Here is a 24,892-nt window from a genome sequence, read left to right as displayed (position 1 = left end):
CCAGAAAGACTTAAAATAATAGAATCATAAGGCTGGAAAGGACCTTGGAGGTCTTCTAGTCCAACCCCCTGTTCAATATATGATTTTGAAATTAATTTTACAAAACCTCCCTATGAAAATATTGATAATTTGCGGGGGAGGGGGAACATGATAAGGGGATTGTGAAGATTGACATTAGAAGATACGAGAAAGAGCTAAGATTACAATTAAAGCTGAAGATATGCATTAATACTGAATGAAGCAAAAATACCTGGAAGAATTCAAGATTATTTGGAACAATACTCTCAAAAATTACGCTTAAGATTGTCTTCCATTCATTCATTGGCATCCTTCAGTCTCAAAAGACTATGGTATCGTGCTTTGGAAAGAGGTCCTAAAACAGCATCTTGTGTGACTAGTCTTCCATTATAAAAAGTGAAAAAAGGGATTATTGAAGAGGAAGAATTTTTTTCTGGATGAAATAGAAACTGAGGCAGATTCAACTGTGGATCTTGACTAGCACTGAATAATGAGGCTTTAAAACTTTCTTAATAGATATCTTCTTTCCATATCTTATTTTTGTTGAAATATTAAAGATAAGAGATAAGTTACTAAAGAGATAAGTTACTGAAATTGTACTTCTCTTGATGGAAAATGTAGAAGTTTATTCTTTGTATGTCTTTATTATTATTTCTTCTTTTTCTCTGTACTTTTTAAAATATTTGTATTAGTTTTTATTATCTTTGTATCTGTAAACCTCAATAAAAATATTATTAAATAAATGCTGGAATATGGTAATAGGTATATTATCCAGCAGAAGATACTAAAGTTTTTGTTCCAAGAATATATGTTAACTTTCATGAATCTTTTTAAAGATTTCCGCAGGCTAAGCTCAGATATTCAGTCACCTCCCAATATTGGTCTGAGACGTAGTGGTCAAGTTGAGGGTGTCCGTCAGATGCACCAAAATGCTCCAAGAAGTCAAATTGCTACAGAAAGAGATCTTCAGGCGTGGAGACGAAGAGTAGTTGTTCCAGAAATAACATCCAGTATATTTAGGTGAGCAGACCCATTAAGCTAAAAACCTGTTGAAACTAACTGTGAGCACTTGCTCATTTATTTTAGTTTGTAACCACAGACAGATACAACAGTATTGTTGCTCATAGGCTTTATTTATCTCTTGGGCTGATTTAGATATCATTTTATAATAACACTTGTATTACTATAAAGGTACACTTTCTAGTCTTTGCTATTGGTTCTTTTCAGTAAAAAAAACAGCTTTTATGCTGTTCTAAATTAAAAGGTTCTGGAGTTGGATTTTCTTTCATCTTTTTTAGTCAAATAAACTATGAAGCTAAGATTAATTGAAGAACCATTTTTGTGTAAGGGAAACTAATTTGTAGTTGTTAGTTCTCTTAGAGATACATGTTAGCAATAAATAAAGTAGTAGTAATTACTTTCATATTTGAGGTTTTCTTCTGACAAATTTTCAAAATAATATGTTAGAAATCAGGAAGAATATAGGATTTCAAAAGGAGAAGAAGAAAAATGGCTGTATACAATAGAGCAGAAAAGGAAGATGTTTCAGTCCTCAGAAAAGGTAAGAAATCCACGACTTTTTAAATGCATAATTACAGATGTAATTAAAAAGCCTAGCTTGTTAAGTTTGAAGAAGTATGGCAGTTAAAAATCCAGACAAATCTATTTCTTTTGCTTGGCTGCTTTAAGTAATGTTAAATTATGTATCATTGCAGCTAAGAATAATTTAAATAAAATTATTATGAAAGCAAGAATACATGCTGTGGGTTGTACTTTATTGAATCAGCATAAACCATAAATATGGCAAATTATGTGGATAATTGGCTTTTCTAGTAGTTAAGTCTATTACACTATTTTTGAAGGCAAGTGTCCAAAGGATGTCCCCTTTCTGACTGAACTCAATCCATTATTTCAGTGATGGTTATTTCAACCCCTGATTTTCTTTTTCAAAATGTCATTAATTCAGAGTGATTCTGAAGATTCATTGATGCAATCTAAGAGAAGGCTTTTTAGGCGTAAATATGCATCGTATCAATCACGGAACAACATTGAACAATCTGATTCTTCCAGTGAAGATATAGGTGATTGTTTTGGCTTCATTGACCAGGTAAGCATTTTTGGTTTACCTTAATAATTCATATTACTAAAAATTTTGACTTTGATTTCTAAAAGTTCAAGCTGTTATCATTACAGATAGAATAGATTGTTTAACTAGGCATTTTGCTGTGTTAAACTATATAATCACTTTATGATAGATACATAAATTTGTAATAGAGGTAATCCAATTGATAACTAATTTAGATATGCTAAATTTAAATAGGCTGAAAGTTGTAGATTGGTAGACACATACTTGAATGTGATACGTTATAATATTATCACCTTTATACATGGTGTATCTCAGGGGCAGTTGGACTTAACATAAAGTGTCATTCTGGTCACCAGGCAATAGCCCCATGAGGAAAGGGTTAAATCCCCTCTTTTAGTCAAAAGGCAGAGTTAAAGCTTCTCATCCTGTACAGGTAACCACTCCCTACTTTAGAAATTCCCTAGATGGGACCTATCCAGGTCTACCTTCTGGTGTTGGAAAAGGCAAAATACAATAAGTGCAACTGTTTTTCTTGATCACCAGAAATCTGAGTTGCCATCTGATTTGGATGCAGGGTTGGTCCTGGCTCAAGATTTGGCCATACTAGAAGGTATTACGGTTCTTGTCAGCTCCACTAGGTAGCTCAGAGCAAGAAATCAACTCTCTAGGATGACTAAAATTGATCATATTAAGATTGGCTATAATAACAGAATCTTGGAAATCTGATTGTGCTGTACTACCATCTCCCTTCTGTTTCAGTGAATTAGGGAGGTGTGTGGGCTGATACTGAACATCATTTGGATTTTCTGGACATTAAAAATGGTTTAGCCTTTTTAGCTTAGGTAATAGAGCCTGCATATCTCTGGCAATGTAATCTTCCTTACTCTCTTCATCTATACTAATGTTCATTAGAGAGTTTCCTGGACTAAAAAGGAGAAATGATCAACAACACTTTATGGCTAGTATTTTCTGCTCATCAATAATGGAAGAAACCTTTATTTAAAAATATACTTGAACTTCAATGCATGTCCTCTTTGATTAATTTGAAAGGAGGGGAAAAGATTTTCTCAACTCTATACCATCTTGATTACCATCAAACCCATTTGTTTATTATTTCAGTTTCTTAGGCCAGCCATTCATGAATAACCTTCAACACTTTGAGGAACTGCACTCTTTTATCATGGCACATTTACTTTTACTTTTCCTTCCTTAAGAATGAAATCTCCAATAATCCAAAGAAGTAGAATTAGGACAAAATAAAAGCTGTTTGTGGTTTGAATTCCCACAGCAGCAAAAAATTCTCCTCTACATATAGCTCCATCCTATTTATTAGTACCAAGCTTTGTGTTTCCTGAAGAAGCCAGTTCCTTATGTCCCATAATCATGGTTTTTTTAGTCTTGTATCTGTCTAATGCATGAGTGATATCAATATAATCTTTAAGGGATGCCACTGGTGTACTTATGCCTACAGTGGTGAGTGTAGAATGACTCTCACAGTCTTTTTAATGAGAGAAAAGAACAGATTGAAATAAATGCCATGTATTGTCCATTATAAAGGACATGGGAATTATCCAAATAGAGTACCTAGTTGATCTTAGTTGAGTCTTGACCCATCCCCCATGTCTGTGATTTATATTTTAAGTGAGCAGCCCATGACTCAAAAGGACACTTAACAGTGTGTCCACAGGATGATCCTGTTGCCCATGTCTATAAAAACAAAGCTTTTCTCATGGCTATTCTACCATGTAGTTGATCACCACAATAGTACTCGACTTACAACTACAATTGAGCCAAAATTTCAGTTACTAAGCAAGATAGTTGTTCAGTGAGTTTTGCCTCCTTTTAAGACATTGTTTGCCACAGTTGTTGTGTGAATCACTGCAGTTGTTAGACATCGTCATATTCATTTCAGAAGTGCTTCTGGATTGAAAGGATTAGCCGGTGACTTCACGGGTGCCTGAAAGATACCCAGTTGGGAGCTCCTTTCATGTCCGTATTAATGAGCTCACCAAAGTGATACCAATTTATCTACTTGTGTTTGTACGCTTTCAAACTGCTAGGTTGGCAGGAGCTGGAATGAATGACAGGAACTCACCCCATCGCACAGGAACACTCGGGTCTTGAACATGGGTTTGCAGATTATCAACGTAGCATTCTAACTATGTGAGCCACCAAGCTCCAAAGTTGTTAGCAACAACTAACAAATTAAGTGAATCTGGCTTTCCCATTGCATTTACTTGTTAGAATGTCATGAAAGGTGATCGTATGACCCCAGGATAGTGCAACTGACATAAGTACGTAGGAGTTGCCAAGTGTCCAATTTTGATCATGTTACCCATAGGAATGCTGCAATGGTCATAAGTGTGAAAAACCATCATAAGTCACTTTTTTCAGTTCTGTTGTAACTTCAAACAGTCATTAAATGAATGGTGGTAAGTCAAGGACTACATATATTGCTTCTTAGTTCAATAGAGTTGAAGGGACAGAAAATCTCTTCCTCTTTAGAAGGTACAGGTAAGACTTGGATGGAGGTGCCTCTATGGGATAAGTAGTCCTAATCCTGTCTTTTGATTTGAAAAAGTGGGTTTTTTGGTCATCCTCAATGACCAAAAATAGAGTTTATGTTGTCTATATTTTTATTTCCAATCTTAAGAAAATTCTAATTAAATTAGGAGAAAATTCCTAACTCTAAGAACAATTTGACTCTGAAATCAATTATTTAGGGAGATAGTTTACTAAGCTTTAAACTGAATACCTGCATTTCCAATTTCCAATTTTTTCAGTGATTCTAATTTGGCCTAAGAATGATTTAAAATGAATATTGTGAACATATTCTCTTTGAAACACATATAGTTTTTAAATGAATTAATGATATGATTTTATGTTTTTCAATAAACTTTATACACGAGGTGTTCAGCATGGCAAAACATGCTAGCAAAAGGATTGATAAACTATTCTACTTCAGTAGTGAATGATAAATTGTGTGATAAAGTAGCAGTGTAATAAATAATCTTTAAATTAGGATATAGTTTAATACTCAAACTATTTGTTAATTTAGGAAGCAGAAGAAAGTGATGGATTGAGTTTGACTTCCCGTGAGGAAGAATGGAAGAGTGACAAGAAATCCAGCAGTAATAGTTCCAGGTAAAATCACTGTCAGATATATATATATGTATCATATACTTGAAACTTGGCAATATTGCATTTTAATTTCTGTGGGGACCGCTCGAAAAAGAATAATTTAGAATTTAAATACAGAAGGAGTTGTATCAGCTTTGTCACTACAAAAGATGCTGTGCTGTTGTTTGCATGGCTTGCTACTGACTGCTGCTGTTGACACAGTCTTGTGTCTGCTGAATGTTTTGATTACAGCTCAGTAATCCTGTCCAACTCTTTGGAATAATAGTCTAAAATATTTGAAAGGTATTAGTTCACACGTGTTTGTGTCTTAATTAACATACAACATTAATGAAATGTCTTATATAGCTCCAAACTGATTTGCTTCTGTATTGCCATAATAGAAAATGCAACATGCCCTTCTAAGCTTTCAATATGCAAAGTATGACTAAAATTCATTGTGAACTTTAATTTATTAATATTACCTTTAGAAAGTTCAATATTGTGGCTTGCTCATTCATAATTCCATATGTGTAACTATGCAGATTACCAGCAGGACAATAGATGTTGTAACATCTGTTTGTGTTTAAAAACTCACAGAATTTAAGCTTAGTTTCAAACAATCATAAAATTTACAGAAATTAACAACAACAGAATTTAAGCTATTAGTCTAATTACAGAACATTTTAAACTATAGTAAAATATTTTGGTTTTCAACTTGTACTACATAATATTGTTCCCTCATAGTGATTCCTCAAGTCAGTATTCTGATTGGATTGCTGATGCAGGAATTAACCTACATCCTCCTGTGAGAATGTCTCAACGTAAAATCATTAGATATTGTATTTCTTCTGAAGATGAAGTATCAATAGAAAAAAATTCTCCACCCAAAAGAAGGAGAAAAAGACGGAAAAAATATAAACCGAAAAAACATGAGGTATTGAATTTTATCTGTTTTTTTCTACTTTTAGGAATACAGGTAATTCTTGATTTATGACCATTCATTTGATGACAGTTCAAAGTTACAACAGGGAAAAAGTGCTTTATGGACCCACTCTTGATCTCAATTCAGATGCCTGGCAGCTGCTCAGATTTACAGCCAATTTCAGCAATCAGGGTTTGCAACCTTCTCAGCCAGTTTCTGTCAAAAAGTCATTTGGAAAAATTAAATTCAGTTAACAACTATGTGAGTCATTTAATAATCGTTTTGGTTTGCTTAACAAGCATGGGAAAAAAATTAATAAAATCCAGTCTAGTCACATGATGACTTGCATTACAACTGCAATAACTTATAAAGGAAATATTGATCCCAACTATGGTAGTAAGTAAGGACTACCTGTACAGTTACTTGGGATTTGACTTTTTTCAGTATTTAGTCAGCACTTAATATCATAAATTATTTTTAGTTCAAGTAGTGAATAATTAAGAACTATGCAAAAATAGTTTTCCTTGCAACTAATATGCAGATATTAATACAAGCAGTATACATCTGCAAATGAAATGTCTTAAAAATTAACTCTGAATTTAAATAACTTATAATTCTATAACATCTTTATATGTTTGAAACATTCCAGTCATGTTATCTAGGTTTAATTTTTATAGAAACTACAAGTAGTCGTTATTACTGACTGCAATTGGACCTAGCAATCTTGTTGCTGAGCAGTCTGGTCATAAAGTGAACTGTCAAATTGACTGACCTATGACATCAGTTTTAGCTATGTTGGTTAAATGAATCACTGCTGGTTAAGCATGACATCATAGGGCAGCAACATGCAACTTCCTGCCCAAGTGATTTTGCTTGTCAGCAGCTGGCTATAAAGGTTGCAAATGGTGATTCCATGACTATGGGACAAAGCACCTATTGAAAATTAATATTAGTTGCCAAGAATCCAAATGATGATTCAGTGACTACTGGCATGTGATGGCTGCAACTTCAAGAACTAGTTGTAAGTCTCCTTTCTCAACATCATTGTGACTTTGAATGATTGTTGAATGGTCAGTAAGTGAGGATACTGAATATAAGATAAATAATCACTAGTTTCAGTATTATAGGGGAGGCTATCACTAAGAACCAGGTTCTCTAAACCTATGTAGGCATCACAACAGTTAATGCAGAATGTCATTTCATCTATTCTGTTACCCCAATACTGTAAATTTTGTACACAACACATACTGATATTGTTATATTTACACTAGAGGTTACCCTTGCCAGTTAAATTTTCCCCTTGAATTCCTTTGTATTTCTTTGTCTGTATTAACTAACACGTTCTTATTAAAGGGTAGTATGTGCAAAAGTATACCCTGTTTTCCCCAAAATAAGACATCCCCTGATAATTCCAATCGGGCTTATGAACGCATGGCAATAAGGCCAAGCGCTTATTTCAGGGTTCAAAAAAATATAAGACAGGGTCTTGTTTTCGGGGAAACACGGGTATATTTTACATAAATTATATTCAAAGTTAAGTTTTAAGGAAGGATACAATGTACAGTTGCAAGAAAAAGTATGTGAACCCCTTAGGATTAGGTGGAGTTTTGCATGAATTGGTCGTAAAATGTGCTTTGAACTTCATCTAAGTCACAACAATAGAAAAACATAGTCTGCTTAAAATAATACTACACAAACATTAGATGTTGCCATGGTTTAATTGAACATAACATGTAAACATTCACAGTGCAGGGAGGAAAAAGTATGTGAGCCCCTAGCCTAATGATTTCTCCAAGAGCTAATTGGAGCCAGGAGTGAGCCAACCTTGACTCCAATCAGTGTGATGATATTGGATGTGTTGCTGATAGCTGTCCTGCCCTTTAAAACACACACCTGTTTTGGGTTTACTGGTTTCAAGAAGCACTGTCTGATGTGAACCATACCTCGCAGAAAAGAGCTCTCGGAAGACCTACGATCAAGAATTGTTGACTTGCATGAAGCTGGAAAGGGTTACAAAAGTATCTCCAAAAGCCTTGATGTTCATGTGTCCATGGTAAGACAGACTGTCTACAAATAGAGAACGTTTAGCACTGTTGCTACTCTCCCTAGGCGTTGTCGTCCTGTAAAAATGACTGCAAGAGCACAGCGCAGAATGCTTCATGAGGTGAAGAATCCTAGAGTGTCAGCTAAAGACCTACAGAAATCTCTGGCACACGCTAACATTTTTGTTGACACATCTACAATAAGGAAAACATTAAACAAGAATGGAGTACATGGAAGGAGGAAGCCATTGCTGTCCAAAAAAAATATTGCACCACGTTTGAAGTTTGCAAAAGAGTACCTGGATGTTCCACAGCACTACTGGCAAAATATACTGTGGACAGACGAAACCAAAATTGAGTTGTTTGGGAAGAACACACAACACTATGTGTGGAGAAAAAAAGGCACAGCACACCAACATCAAAACCTCATCCCCACTGTAAAACATGGCAGAGGGAACATCATGGTTTGGGGCTGCTTTGCTGCCTCAGGGCCTGGACGGATTGTTGTCATTGATGGGAAAATGAATTCCAGATTTTATCAAGACATTTTGCAGGAAAATGTACGACCATCTGTCTGCCAACTGAAGCTCCACAGAGGATGGGTGATGCAACAGGACAATGACCCAAAGCATACAAGTAATTCAACAAAAAAATGGCTTCAACAGCACAGAATACGCCTTCTGGAGTGGCCCAGTCAAGAGTCCTGACCTCAACCCGATTGAAATGCTGTGGCATGACCTTAGGAGAGCGATTCACATCAGAGAATATTGCTACACTGAAACAGTTTTGTGAAGAGGAGTGGTCCAAAATTACTCCAGATCGTTGTGCAGGTCTGATCTGCAACTACAGGAAACGTTTGGTTGAGGTTATTGCTGCCAAAGGAGGGTCAACCAGTTATTAAGTCCAAAGGTTCACATACTTTTTCCTCCCTGCACTGTGAATGTTTACATGTTATGTTCAACCATGGCAACATCTAATGTTTGTGAGGTATTATTTTAAGCAGACTATGTTTTTCTATTGTTGTGACTTACATGAAGTTCGGAGCACATTTTATGACCAATTCATGCAAAACTCCACGTAATCCCAAGGGGTTCGCATACTTTTTCTTGCAAATGTATAAAAATGTATCTCATGTTATAAATATTGTTATTAAATTTGCACATATTTGTAAAATAAAATTTATAGGTGCAGTTCATAAAACTATTAACTGTGTTATCTTTTGTGTAGTAGAACATACAATATTTTTCGGAATATAAGACGCACCTGACTATAAGACGCACCTACCTTTTTTGGTGAGGAAAAGAAGAAAAAGAAATTGCCTTTGTCTCTGCGCAATTTTGTCTCGTTGCAGCAAACAGCAAACAGCCTGCTTTACTTTCATTTTCGTTTTCAGCATAGTTTGATTAGCACAAGGAAAAAAAAAATCTGCTGCAGCAATTTACCTCCTTGCAACAAGCAGCAGAGCCCTGTGCAAAACAGCTGAGAGCAAATCAGCTGAGAGTCGGGAGGCCGATCCAATCAACTTGTGCTAATTAGGCTGTGCTGAAGCTGGAAGGAGCTGTTTTTTCTTGCTGTTTGCTGCAAGGAGGTAACTGCTGGGAAGCAGAGGCCAAAGGATGGGGGCCAGAGGGTGGGCGGGGCTATATTCGGTGTATAACAGGCACCTAAATTTTCACCCTCTGAAAAATACGGTAGTTTTCTTCAAATAGTCTAGTTCAAACATAATTTTTTTGAATTGATCATGGTAATCCTGGGAAAATTAACTGTTTTTTGTTATAAATCTGTAACTCAATGGCTTGTATGCAGTCATGATGTTATTTTTAGTAATTTTTTTATAATAATGCACAAGTAAATGCTTCTCAACAGTCAGCAGACCAAACATTATTATCTGATTTTCAACCTCCTGAATGGATAACAAACATCAGACTCCGAAGATCTCCTTTTGTCCCACAAATGGGAGATGAGGTGAGGAAATTGTACTATATGATATGTTTCTTTTAAAGTAGAATATTTAAACTTGGCTCTGTAATTTTAGTTTGTCCATAGGTGGGAACCTATATTGTATTACCATATACTTGTTACCTTACAGAATTTATGATATTTTAAAACCACAAAATTTACAACTCAGTTTAAACATTCAAAGCTGGGTTTGCTTAATTTGTAATGCAATTCTTTTTTAAATGTTATAATGAGCTACTGGAAATAAAAATTAACACTCAAATCGGAATATAAATGTCAAATCGATAAATTCTAACTAACACCTAAAAACCCTTTCATATTTTGATCAAATCTGGCATTTTATTTATGAACTAAAAGTGGCAGAATTCTGATAATACTACAGATAGTGAATGTATTTTAACTATCAGTTGGTGGTCTTCAGTAATAACAACCATATAAGTGAGGGGAAAGAAACCATAACTATCAAATAAAATGAAATAAAATTCAACAGTGGTATCGCCCAAAAATTAAATGAAAATTTATATTGCCTTAATCATGTATATAAATCTCTCACCAAAGTCCATATATTTTAGTTGTAATACTGTGTTTCGCCGAAAATAAGAACCTGTCTTATATTTTTTTGAATCCTGAAATAAGCACTTGGCCTTATTGCCATGCGCTTAAAAACGCCAATTAGGCTTATAAGGGGATGTCTTATTTTGAAGGAAACAGGGTAACATAAATTGCCAGCTTAGACTATCAAATGCTTTCTGCGTGTCTAGGAAGATCAACACCATTTGTTTTCCCGGATATGCTTCATGGTATTCCAATGTATTTAAGATCATTCTCATATTGTTTTTGATCTGTCTTTTGAGCAGGAAGCCATTTTGAACCACCAGATCCCCTTTTCTCTTTCCTCTCTTCTTCTCAGTCTCCAAGTAATTTCACACTTTAGTAATCCAAAAAAGATTGTTTGTTAGTCCCCAAGTTCTTCAAACACTGTTCTCCTCTTGATAAATTTGTTATCCACATAGACCTACCAAGCCCCCAAGTTCAAAAACAAAAGCTCATAAGTCACCAAAAGGAGATTTCAGGAGGGAAAAAATGTAATTCCCTGCTATTTTCCAGCTTCTGTTTACTTTGTCTGTTTAGCTTTCATATAAGTTCAAAGAGCTACACTGTTTAAAAAGTTAGTGTTTCACTCTCTGTCTCAGCTGTCCGGTATAAACAATTTGCCGGTGCAGATGTTATTTGTAGCAAGCAAGCTATTCTTCAGCAGACATTCAAGGTCATTCTTTCACTCACTTTCACTTCTCAGTGTTTTTCTCCACCTGTAGATGTTGTTGTTCCTCTATTTTTCTCCTTTTCCTCTCTTGTTAGTTTGTATTGTATTATCTGATCCAAAGCTTTTTAAAAGTCCCAGCGGTCAGAATTTCATATTCCAAAAAGTTTTCAACTTAGTAGTTAAAATCACCAGTCCAACTTTCCTAGCTTTTCTTTCTCTTTCCTGAAAAGTTCTCTTTTCTCTATTTCCAGTTCTATAGATAGCTCTCAAGCTTGCTCGCCGCTATTCTTGGGGGGGTAGAAAACAAACAATTCCACCTTCTCTTTGAGTCCTACTTTCACTCAGGCTAGCTTTAAGGGGGCAAGTTCCTCAACAGAAGTTGGAAAAATCTCACCCAGATCGACCACACTGTTTCTCAGTTTTTTATGCTTCATCAGTCTGCTGTCACAGCTTCAGTCAGGCACGCAATGGCCATCTTTTTCTTCCCACCGGATTGAGAGCATCCTCTGAATCAAACAAGGAATTTGTGGTCTCCTTGTGATCGATGGAATGTCCTCTCTGTCTTCATCACCCCTCCAAGGTGACTTGGGTCCCTTGGAACTTCCTAGCAAGTGAAATTCAGCACAATTCCACGAAGCCCCGTGGAGATGCGTTGTATCACTGCAGCATCAGCCCCGCCTTCCCCAAACTCAGTCTTAACAGTGTTCAAAACCATAAATTCTTTTGTCTACTTTAAATTTTGCTGATAACTATAAATAAGAAAACCATTGGCAACTGTATCCCGCTGACAGCAATTCTCTTGATTTTATTTTACATTCCTTTTGACAAAGTTCTAGTATCTCATGATCAATTAAGTCATTGTGTTTACAATTTGTCTATGAAATGTTGAGAGCCACAAAAGTGTTTTCAGGTACAACCTGTGATTGTATCTATTTTATATTCTTAATATGACACATCTAGCATAATGATGTTTAAAATCTACATTAATTTTGACTTCATTGTACTACAAATATCTATCCCACCCAAAATCTTAAGATTGTGTCCTTCCAACTCTTTATTTCTCAGCAGCACCAACTTTTTCATCCAAACTAAACAGTAAGGTGAAAGCTGCAAAATACAATTTCAAATCAGCTGCATTTAATCTCACAAGACCCATTCTGTCACTCCTAATTGCCTAACATCTGAACACAAGGAAGATTTTTATCTTTTCAGCATTCCCTTTTTCCAAGAAACAATGTTTAGATTGATTTTATGAAGCAATTTGGAAGACTATTTTCCCCAGTTGTTCCGAATACATAGCTTACATCGAAGTTGGAAAACATATACTGTCCTTCCTACAGGATAGATTTGCTTGGGATTCATATTCAAAGCAAGCACACTTGTTTTGGCAAGTGGTTGGATTAATTATCCGTAATCCTGACAACAATAGGAAAAAGTTCCATTTCGTTGTCATTTCTGCAATTTTTTCAGAAGAGCATCCCTTTTGAAGCCTTCCATCATCTATATCACTCTTGTATTTGGAGCCAGAATCTCTGATTTCAATTTCCCTATAAATGCTATCATTTGAATTTATAAATTATATATTAATCAAATCTCTTTTAAGATTTTCTATATTTAGCAGTAAATTCACCATTACATAGGGAATGGCAGTTTTCTTTTTCTAATTCTTAACATTTTCTCATTATCTGGCAAGAACATGGCATAGATTGGATGTATATTACTAACATTTATATTTGACATTATCGGACTATTTGCAAAATGAGTTGTCAGACCTGGAAGCCATCTTTTACATTTGGGCCTTCAGGCCTACCACATTTTCTATTGTGGGAAAATGGGAGTGGGGATTGTATAGACTGTGGGTGATAGATAATAATAACATTTTTCTTTTGAGAGTCAAGGCCATCTTGCCCTGCAGCTGTGATGAGGTGACTGGGAAGCATCTCCAGTTTTGGTTGGTGTCTGACTGGATCATGTGGTGGGCATGTGGGTGCTGGGCAGGGACTTGAACTTTCTTTTTGGTGGGGAAAACCTGGAAACTTTCTGATTCGGGTTTTCCCAGATCAGCTAGTATGATACCTCTAATAAAATGGAACTTTGAGGAAATGCAAGCCTCAGAGTCTTTTTTCATTGGGGGTGTTACTTGGAACCCTAACATGAGTAACTTTTTGTTTCTTTTCATCCAGCCTCTCTGAACTCTAAAAGCTCAAGCATGCTTCTACCGTGTTTCTCAGAAAATAAGACATGTCCTGAAAATAAGGCCAAGCCTAATTTTTGGGATGGGCGTAAATATATACCCTCCCTCGAAAATAAACCGTAGTGAAGGATGGGCATGGCCAGCCCTGGAGGCAGCCCTTCCCTGTTCTGTCCCTGTCCCCACACACACACACAAACAGCCAGCCGGAGGTTAAAGAAGTACTCGGCACACACAAGGTTCGTTATCAGGAACTGGGCAGCAATACGATAACCGTCTGCCAAGTGCTTTACTACAAGAAGAGGGAGTGTTCCTCCACCAGATAACACCAACGAATACGCAGTTTTCAAAACAGTCCAGCTCAAACATGAAACCTTCAGCAGATTTAGGCGTTGTACAAAGTGACTAGCCAGAAGTTAGCTTTGTCCGTCACAGAGTCTAAATGGCCACCACACTCTCTTATATAGCCTGTGGGGTGTGGTCCAGTGACTCAGCTTAATCCCTGGCATGCCTCCTCATCTGCTGCAAACGTTTATCTCGCCTTCGTTGGCGTGGATCCAGGAACGACTTATCACCCTCATCGCTGTCATCGGAGACACCTGGCTCCTGGTCAATCTCCTCTCCCTCGGCAGACACCTGAGGCATTGCCAGAGAGGAGGGGCCTGGAGAGGGAGGCCTGGCCGGCTCCTCTCCTTCATGTTCGGAGCCTTCTTCCTCCGATAAGATGGGCTCGGGGGTCGGAGCCACAACACTCCTTTCCCCAGTCAGCTAATGGTAGCTGGGCCCCTTAATCGTGACCTGCGGATCAGCTGAGCTGATTGGGAGCTGCCTGTCATTCTCTCTCTCCCTAGTGTTCTTGGCGCTCGGCTGCGTCCCATCCATTCATCCACCCATCCATCCACCTCACTTGCAAACTCCTGCCCCGCTCACAAGAGAGCAGCCGCCTGGCACTTCTTGCCACGTGGTGCCCACCCAGCATTGAGGATAGCTTCCTCTGCAGTTTCCAAACCGCGGCTGGAAGCCGCTGGAAGTGGAGAAGAAGCTGGTTGGGCCAGCCACCTGCTGTTGAGTCTTCCGGGAGCCAGGGCAGCCGCATGGAGTTGGAACCATAGAGCGGGAAGCGCACTCCCAGAGCGGCCGCTGCCGACGCATACACTTTGTTTCCAGCTCCATGCGACTGTCCCGGCTCCCGGAAGACTCAACAGCAGGCAGCTGGCCTGACCGTCTTCTTCTCCGCCCTTCACCCAGAGAGGTGGCGAGAGCCCTTCGCCACCTCTCTGCCCCGGCTGCTGGAAGACTCTTTGCCCCGGCTGCTGGAAGACTTGGCAGCAGGCGGCTGGCCCGACTAGCGTCTTCTCCATTTCCAGCAGCTTCCAGCCGGGTGCTCACGGTCTTCGCCCACATCGACGTGATGAGGCCTGCGAGGTGTGCAAGCAGGGGAGGGAACAAGTGCTCATGTGGCTTGGCGCCCTTGGGCCGCTCGCGTTTTCCCCCCACAGGAAGGGCAGGGCTTGACGGTACATGGAGAGAACCTCTCTCTGCCGGACCCCCCGATAATAAGGCCAAGCCCTTATTTCAGGGTTCAAAAGAAAATAAGACCCTGTCTTATTTTCAGGAAAACACAGTATAGGCTGCATATTTTAGGTTTATGAGCATTAGAAGGTCCCAAACCAGTGGACTTTGTTTCTCATTATAATGAGAGGAACTTCAGTTTTCAGCATTTTTTTTTTTTTGACTATTTTAAAAAATGTATATGTTAGCCGGACGTCTGGTTGACATCACTGCGAGAACAGCTGGAAAATAGCGGGCTCCGCCTAGTTTTGTGAAATCCAGCCGGTATCCGCTATTGGGAGACTACAGGGTCATAGCTGCCTTGTAGGGGTGGTGAAGGAAGGAGAGGTACTTCTCTGACCACGAGGAGCTCGCAATTTCCTCATTAGGTCCGAAGCAAGCTCTTCTGAACGACAGCAGAGACGGTGGCCATTTTTGGCAGTCATAAACTGGGGCATCCGGGACCACAAGATTTGTGCTGGAGTGGTTTGTGGACAGAGCATTGAAACTGGGTGAGATAATTACCAACTTTCACTCTAAAGACCTGATTTAAGTACAAGAATTTTAAAAGATTTAATTTCCAAGCCCAAGAGAACAGCAACTAGTACACAGAGAAAAAAAACCACTGATAATCAAGAGGCGAAAAAAGCCCAAGCTTAAAACAATTTTGAAAGGTGATTTTCGAGAGAAATTGTCTTGCTTATTTGTATTTTTAAACCACCTGGATTTATTGGATAATCAGCTGTTTTTGACAGACTGTTTAACGTTGGATTTGGGAATAAGAGAGCTATCTACTGGAAGAAGAGAAGTACTATAGCACTATAGCCGCAGTATACTCAGCAAAAGTCAACTCAATACACACGAAGTCTAATACACAGAATACACATCTGGAAGACGGCCTGACTTTGACTTTATGTTAGAAGATGACTTGGATAATTTGAGAATATTTAATGAGGTTTTTTTTCCCTTCTGAAGATTTTTAAAAGGAACTAACTTGCAAATAACTAAACTTTATTAAAATTGGCTATTGGATTATGGATCTGAAAGATTGGAGGAATCTGGTGGATTAATTTGGATTTTGACTAGTAATGTTATTCAACAGAACATTCTACGAGACAAAAGAAGAAAGGTGATAGAAGAAAAGAGAAAAGGAAAATTTAATAAGACTAAAATTTCGACAGTCAGGAAGATATATAATTGGAAACTACAAGGCTGTAAATTACTAAAGAATTTTAAAGATCATAAATTTAAGGGTTTTGGAGGTATAATTACGGGATTGATGAAATTTTATTAAGCAGGAGTTTTTAAATATTGAGACGGAACTATAGAAATATATTGAGTAATTTTTATTAAATTGTTATAAAATAGATTTACAGGGGATAATTGAGGCATATGAAGAAATATTCTTGGATGTTAAAAGGTGCGTGAATCTATAAAGAACAATAAGGAGACGTGATTGTTTAAAGAAACGAATGTAGAAGTCACTCAACAATTGGGGGAAAAAGAGGAACACGATATTCAAGAAATAGATGAGAAATTAGAAGAAGCAGTGGAAAGGAAAAATCAAAATGAGACGCAAAAAGCTAAAAATAAAGAGAAAGGATTAATAAGTAGGAATCAATTAGTAACTCAAAAGCTTATAATAGAACAGAGGGAAAAGAGAAAAATCTCTTCACAAAAAAAAAAAAGATTTAGAAGGGAAAAAAGAAAAAATTCTTTTATTAAAAAAGGAAGTCTTGTTGATGGGTGTTCAAATAATACAGTAGAAAAAGACAAAGGGCATCCAGAAGGGAATGTTCAGTCGGCTCAAAAATATTTAAAAGAGCTACAAGATTCCAAGAGAGAAATAAAAGAGTGATTAAAAAGTCAATAAATGATGGAATTTTAAAAAGGTTAAGAGATGATGGGTAATGAGAAAATATATTAATAAAATGGGAAAATACAAATAGGGAAAATAGTAGTATATATATTAATAGATAATACAATTTATTATAACTAAAAATAAATTAAGATTAGTAGATGGAAATTTAGGATTAGGTAATTTAATTGTATTATTAACAATAGTGTTAATTAGCTATTAATTAATGATTAATTAAACATTAATAGTATATTGTGAATTTAAAATATTAAGGATTAGAAATTGTGGGGATTTTGAGATACACTTCCTGGATTGACTAAATATTATTAATATTTGGCGTTATTAGTAATCCTACACATTTGGAATATTGAAGTTATGGTGGAATAATGAGTAATTCTTAAAATATTAAATAATAGTAATTTAGTAGGGGATAACAAATACATGGTACAAAGAAATGTTATTTATGTTTAACTGAATTAATGGGGAAAATGATAAAGGATTAAGAAGAGAGAATAGTATTGTTAAATTGGAAGATTAGATTACACATATTTATTTGTATTATTATTGTTAGCATTGTTTAAAAAAGCCTTGACCCAGTCAATACACTGTCCACAAAATGTGTATGGTGTGAAAAGAAAACTGCAAATGTTTTTTAAAAATGTAAATGTTAGCCATTTTGTCGTCTTCCACTTTATCAAACATTTTAAGATGGTGGATGTGCTTCTTATAAGGCTGCCTTTGGCAGTTGAGCTCTACCACATGTAGCCTTTCATTAGATTTGGCTCAAAAATGACGGGGTGGGGGGGGGAGGTTCTTAGATCTCAAATGAAATGAATTACTGAAATTTCTAAGGCAACCTATAATTAGCATAATCTATTGAGTGTTTTATTAATATTAAACTGAGAAAGAAACATTGAAAACTTGGTTTGAAAATTACCTCCTGTTTGTATGAAAGATCCACTCCCATCCTGGAAATATTTGGGAAAGAAAATTGTATTACAAGGCTTAAGCAGTAATTGCACAGTTTTTTAAGGAATTAATTTATGTTTCTGCTTTTCTCATTTTGATTTATGGACTACTCTATAATTGTATTGATTAAAGTTTTGCCGTGGAAGGAATGAGAAGCCAAAGACTTAGATAGGATGCAGATAGGTTATGGGTGCCTTCACAGCAAATGAGAAGTAATCATGATGGTAGATATCCCGAGTTCCTGTCACAATTCATTCTATAATGGTGGCATGCATCTTCTCTGCTTTCTGATGTAAGATTGCTACATGGATTATACTGTACTAAATATTTTGACTAAATGCTACATTGCATTTCATTTCCATTGCAAAAGTAGCATTTTGGAGAAAAAAGCTATAGCATGATCTTTCTCAGTAGAGTCAGCTACGTTCCCCATTGAAGGGGTTTGTGTATATTCCTTTCACATCAAACTGAGAATTAAACATTTAAATTTATTATGAAAATTTATTATCCTTTGTTGTGATACAATAATCCCAATCCCACTGCTAATCAGTGATTACCAAGAACCTTAAAAAAGTCATCCACTTGGGTTTGTGATAGAGATTCCTCTCTGTATTTTTCTTTGTTGTAATGGATTTCTCTGGTTTAAGTTCAAACTACAGATAAAGGTCATATAACTCCTCTCCCTGGACAATAATGGGAAAATTATTTATTGCAGGATGCCATCTCACATCAGATAAAAAGGGTTAGGATTGTGTTATTCACAATTTGTTCTAATGTTCAGTTAAACTATATGTATGGCTGTTTTTCATTCTTCAATTTTCATTCTTCTTTACATTAGGTGATATATTTTCGACAAGGCCACGAAGCTTATATTGAAGCAGTAAGAAAGAATAATATTTATGAGTTGAATCCGCAGAAAGAACCTTGGAGAAAAATGGTGCTTAGGGTAAGACTAGCTTAGTACTGGTTGTTTCTATTAAATGCTGCTTCTTTTTTAAAAAGCATATTTCTTTAATAGAAGTATAGAAGAAGAACTAAGCAAGGGAATACAAGTTAAAAAATAAAGATATATGATCCAAATAGAATAAACTAGACAAAATAGTAAAATCTAATAATTATGCTTTGTGAAAATTACAGGTAATCCTTATGACAGGTCACTTAATGATGGTTTAAAATTACAACAAACCTCTCAAAGATAGCTAAGACTCAATCCCAAAGTTATATCTGTTGCAGCTCCTCTGTGGATGCTGCAACGATCCTCATTATGCCCCCCTCCTGTTCTCCCCCGCCTCATTGGGTTTCCACACGCAGTGAGCCTGCTTGGCCAGCTCACCAGATTCCACATGCTTCCCTCTACTCCCCCGTCACCGATCACTTACTTACCTCGAGAGCTCAGAAGTTTGGGGTATGGAAGGAGGCGAGGCCATTCTATTGCTGGACCACGTGGCAGAATTCCACAAGCAGCTGTCTTTCTGATGTACTGGCAAAGGTCTTGGTTTTCCTTTCCTTGTTAGTCACTAGCCTTCCCTCCCCCAACACCAGCAGTGTATCGCAGCTAACGCTGGGAGAGGGAAGGGTATCACTAGGAAGAATAAATCCTCCTGGTTTTCCTTTCCTCGCTAGCCTTCCAGATAGAAGCCTTCCAGATTAGATGCATAAAAAGACAATTCTGTGACAATAAAGATCAGAATAGTTAAATAGTTGTCTTTTCATTGGTAATAGCTTGTTATGAAAGCTGGATATCAAGAAAGAGCAAGTGAAACATTTGAATTACAGAACTGAAAAGAGTTCTGAAGAGTACCATAGATTGAGAAAAAAAAAGTTAATAAGTCCTGGACCAAATAAAAGCTAACTTCTGTTGAGGTTATAGTCACCAAGCAGTTGTGCTCTGCACATGTGATAAAAGTAGAAGATGGATTAGAAAAACAATAACTATGCTTGACAAGATTGAGGAAAAAGAAAGTAGAAAAAGACAACAAAGTGGATAGATGAGATCAAAGTGATTACTGAAATATTTTTGGAAGAGTTATGAGTTATTGTTACCAAGATGTTGGCATGGTTTTCATTTATCCACGGAGTCACCAAAAGTTGATCCATACCAGTTTTACTCTCACTCCATGGTTTGTAGATATCTCAAGTATGATTTAAAAAGCAATAAATTAGCTTTTTTCAACAAGACGTTTTCTTCAAATGGTTTTCACTTTGCATGTCAGTTTTTTTTACTTTGTTTAAAGAACATCATATTTTAGTCTACTTTTAATTTTTTCATTTATCCCTCTTATAAACCAATATTACTATTTCTTTCTTAAACTATAATAGATGGGAGGAGGGGTCCTAGAACCCAGCATCTACTTCCCACTCTGAGTTCCACATTTGTCATAATGATAGAAGTGAGCGTGCATATGTTAGTATGAAAGATAATGTCACTATGAGACTGTACCTGGGAGAATTAATTATATTTCTGAAATTTTGATAACTACCCCAGTTTGTAGGTTCTGAGAAAAATGCAACAAAACAAATTCATACAAATAGACTAAAATAATTGACTAATGTTAAAAAACTTGGTTAAAAACTCTCAAATTACCTTGGCAAAAAGTAGCTAGGATTGTACAGTGGTGATTGTAGCAAGTGGTTGCTACAATGAAAAAACAGTATACTTATGTGCAAATGTATGTCAGATTTTACCCCAGATTCTAACAGCTCCACATTCTTTATTTTCTTTTCTTTAAAAAATAAATAAATAAATTATATTTCCATTTCCACATTTCCCCTGCTGGAAGTTCTAGCTTTCCTGAATAAAGCTCCTGAATATAATAGAAAATACGAGGCAGTTTGGGCTGCTTTCCAAGGTGGGGATCTGGCTGGAATATATAGTGCTTGCCCAACTCCAATATGTACTTTATATGTAAGACTCCAGAGTCATTCAAAATTGAAGACTTAAAGAGAAACAACCTGTCCCATTAACGTATATTGAAACATAATTCATTCTTTGCACAGGGTCCTAATATAGTAAAAATCATTTACATGCTTTGACATAGAACATATGGCATTCAAATATTGCTACATTAGCATTCTTCAGCATTTTCTCCCCAGGCACACTAAGAAGTGTGATCTGGAATGCCATAGGCTATCTATCAGATAAAGAACTATAAATAATTTAGCTAATTGTTGTATTAATACTAACAAAAATGTTTGTGCATTTGTTAGGATCAAGAATTGGTAAAAATTGTTGGGATACGTTATGAAGTTGGACCTCCTACACTATGCTGTCTTAAACTTACTCTCATGGATAATGTTACAGGGCAGCTTCAAGACAAATCATTTTCTCTGAAGTATGTATCTTTTTCCTTACATTATTTTTAAGATTGTTTCCATAGTTCTAGTCATTGCTCATTTGACTAAAGTTTAATCTTTCTAGATACCATGATATGCCAGATGTTATTGACTTCCTGGTGTTGCGTCAGTTTTTTGATGAAGCATGGAAAAGGAACTGGCAACCTTGTAAGTTAGGTTTTGTCTTGCTATAGAACTAATTATCTTGAAAATCTTATTTAGTTATTTATAGCTTCATTGAATATTAATTTTAAATATTAAACTGAAAGTTTCAGTCTATTCTGCCTAACATTTCTGATAACCAGACAGAGGTAGTGTGGGTATTAAAAGTGAATTGTTAACCAAATCAAACAACTATACTTTGTTTTTGAAGATGTACCCCACTTTATAAAATGCAGGAAATCTGAATGCTTGAACCTAACCATTATTTTCTGTAAATAGAAGATAGTTTCTCAGGCTATCACTTTCTCATAGGTATATAGTAGTACCAATAATTTACAACTTTAAACCTATCCAATTTTGCTTAATGCTTAGTAGGTAAATTATGTTGCTATGATTGTATTTAAAACATCACTCTGAAGTACAGTATAGACCAGTGATGGCAAACCTTTTCGGCACTGAGTGCCGAAAAGGGAGCATGCGTGCCTGGGCCACAACCCAGAAGAGGAGCTGCCCAGGTGTATGCGCACCCTCGAAAATGAACTTCTGGTTTCAGCTATTGAACTTCCAGTTTCAGCCAGCTACTCTTCTGGGTTTCTGGCATGCATGCACACACGATCAGCTGGCCGGTGCGCATGCTCACGCAGGAAAATGGAAGACCAGCTAGAAGATCTTCTAGTTTCCGGCACTGCCACATGTAAAATGGCCAGCTGATCGTAATGCACGCCAGAAAACCAGAAGAGGAATAGGCAACGCCATGCGTGCCAGGTGACATGGCTCCATGTGCCACTTCAGGCATGCGTGCCATAGGTTTGCCATCACGAGTATAGACTGTAACTACAGTGATCATTAGCTATGCTGATTAGGGATGATGGAAACTATTCCAAAAGCATCTGAGGACCAAATATGGGGTCTTCCTTAGCACAGTGCTTTAGATGTTCTAGAATGACTATAGAAATTTTTATGGAAGAGATTGGGTAACTTTTAGTACAGTATGTTTGTGGGACTTTTTTTCTTTACAGATGATCGATTTCGTTCAATTATTGATGATGCCTGGTGGTTTGGAATTGTTTTGAGCCAAGAGCCGTATCAGCCACAATATCCAGATAGCCTTTTTCAGTGTTATATTGTTAAGTACGTACATGTTTGCTTCAGGATGGTCGCATTTATTAATAACTTTAAAAACTTTGTGTCTCTTAACTGCAAATTATAATTTTATGAAAGTATGTCAGTTCCTATAATGAAGAATTGGGTGTGGGTGGATGGGTTGGGGGTTCCTTTGAATCAGAGTTGACTCTTGGTGTATGCTTGGACAAGTTTCTGTAGGTTTTTTTTAATCTTTTTGCTACTTGGGGGTGTGGACACGTTATGGTTTGCCATTGCCTGTTTTCTAAAGCTGAGACTACGCCAAAATCACTTAGCTGACTTGTGTCTAAGGCAGGACTAGAATTCACAGTCTTCTAGATTCTAGCTTCGTAGAACTACACCAAATTGGCTATCTCGGAGTTTTTTTAATTTTTGCCTTATTGAATGGAAGACAAAACAAACAAACAAACCAGCATGACCATTCATAAAGCAAAACAAATTTTAGAAAGTTGTGAATATATTTAGAAAGAAAGAGAAAAAAAGATGGCCAGATACGATAAACCTAGGAGGTCTATTTTCGGTGGATGGATTATGCAGACATTTGTAACCTGGGCTTTGGTCCTAAACATTTACTAGAAAGTAAGCTTCATAGTTTCTTCTAATATAGTGACTACTGTGATGTGACAGTGATGTGACTACTACACATCAGAAGATGTAATGAGATAGTAATTAGACCATTGTAGCTCTAAAGAGATCCTAATTGCCATTATAGTTGTCAAGAAACTCCTTCTTAGGTTTGCAGAATGTGGAAAAAATGCAATCTTTGCTAGACCCAAACCATTGAAGTCCTGCACATTGTAGTTGGGGACCACTGATAGCAATAGGACTATAGCAATAGCACTTAGACTTATATACCACTTCACTTTACTGCCTCTCTAAATGGTTTACAGAGTCAGCCTATTGCCCCCAACAGTCTGGGTTTTCATTTTACCAAGCTCAAAAGGATGGAAATCTGAGTCAACCCTAAGGATCGAACTCCAGATTGTGGCCAGAGTCAGCCTTTAATGCTGGATTCTAACCACTGTATCACCAGGGCTCCTCTGATGAATATGGGAGAGGTGTGTGATGTATGCTCATTTTAATAGAAATATCTAACTCCTTTCTAGAATTCTGTTCCCACAAGAAAATATCCTGCTTAGTATATATATAAAATGGGTAACAAAAGTGCAATTTTACATCTAGAATGTGATATTTTCTACATAGAAATATCTTCACTGGTTTTTCTAATTTGTTAAATAGATGGGACAATGGTGAAACTGAACGACTTAGCCCATGGGACATGGAACCAATTCCAGAGAATGGTATGTTAATCTAATTTATTCATATTTTTCCTAGTGGTCACTTTATTCAGTTAATACTAGTAGTTAAGAACTTCTAGTAGTAGTTAAGTAGCAGTTAGTACTAAGGAGTTGGCACCGTTTAACTTCCAGGTGCAATTCAGAGCACTGCTTATTACCTTTAAAACTTTATATGGTACAGGTCGTGATGTATCTGTGTCACACTTCTGAAGGTTGAATCTGCTTGTCCAGTGAGATCTTGGCAAGAGGGCTTTTAGAGGCTCTCACTGCTGAGGAAATACCAGCTTCAAGGACCTGGGCTTCAACCTTCTTCCTGATTCCATCCCTGCTCCTTAAACTGCCAAAATCTCTGGTAGTGTAGCACATATAAATCGTAATAAGAAACAAAAATCAATTTGTTTTTTTAAGCTTAATGTTTGCCATCTAGTTTCTTAAAAAATAAATTAGTGTGTTAGCAATATGTCTTCACAGCTATATTTGCCTTATAGGAATAATTAATTTCATGACATTGACTGATAAAGCCTTTACATGTATCAACTATTCCTTTTTATAAATGCAAACTAGGTAACTGAGGCATTAATTGTTTTTCTCATTATAGATATGACAGCAGCAATAGCACAACACATGCATTCCTTTTGATGTTGCTTGAATAATACCTTGCTGTGATACACATAACTCTCTTGATCTAAAGTGATGCACTGAAAAATTTAAAGCATAATTTGCATTTGGATAAAATTAACCTTGTACATATATTATGTACATAATTATTAGGCAAGTGAATATTTTGACCTTATAATCATTTTTATGCATAATTTCCACCTCCGAGCTGTATAAACTTGAATGCTTAGTGGATATAAGCATATCAGGTGATGTGTATTTGTGTAATGAAGGAGGATGTGGCCTAAGGAGATCAACACCCTATATCAAGGTATGCATAATTATTAGGCAGCTTTTCCTCAGAATGGGCCAAAAAAGA

At 36.6% G+C, this 24,892-nt stretch overlaps 1 protein-coding gene across 2 annotated transcripts in view; it reads left to right on the top strand.

Moving 5' to 3' along the window:
• The window catches only part of BRWD1 (bromodomain and WD repeat domain containing 1), a 76,834-nt gene that overhangs the window by 26,507 nt on the left and 25,435 nt on the right, over positions 1-24,892 (top strand). For both annotated transcript variants that reach the window (XM_034403794.3, XM_034403711.3), the window contains exons 19-29: positions 855-1,038; positions 1,486-1,579; positions 1,985-2,125; positions 5,163-5,248; positions 5,969-6,158; positions 10,055-10,153; positions 18,819-18,926; positions 21,188-21,312; positions 21,399-21,481; positions 22,495-22,606; positions 23,858-23,919. In XM_034403794.3, coding sequence (XP_034259685.2) covers positions 855-1,038; positions 1,486-1,579; positions 1,985-2,125; positions 5,163-5,248; positions 5,969-6,158; positions 10,055-10,153; positions 18,819-18,926; positions 21,188-21,312; positions 21,399-21,481; positions 22,495-22,606; positions 23,858-23,919 — 1,284 coding nt within the window. The remainder of the gene's footprint in view (positions 1-854; positions 1,039-1,485; positions 1,580-1,984; positions 2,126-5,162; positions 5,249-5,968; positions 6,159-10,054; positions 10,154-18,818; positions 18,927-21,187; positions 21,313-21,398; positions 21,482-22,494; positions 22,607-23,857; positions 23,920-24,892) is intronic.

The sequence above is a fragment of the Pantherophis guttatus genome, chromosome 5 (genome assembly GCF_059756535.1).
Source record: "Pantherophis guttatus breed Tessera chromosome 5, ASM5975653v1, whole genome shotgun sequence".
Lineage (NCBI taxonomy): Eukaryota > Metazoa > Chordata > Lepidosauria > Squamata > Colubridae > Pantherophis > Pantherophis guttatus.
Note: the sequence above shows the minus strand (reverse complement) of the source record. Positions and strands in the feature narration are given on the sequence as shown.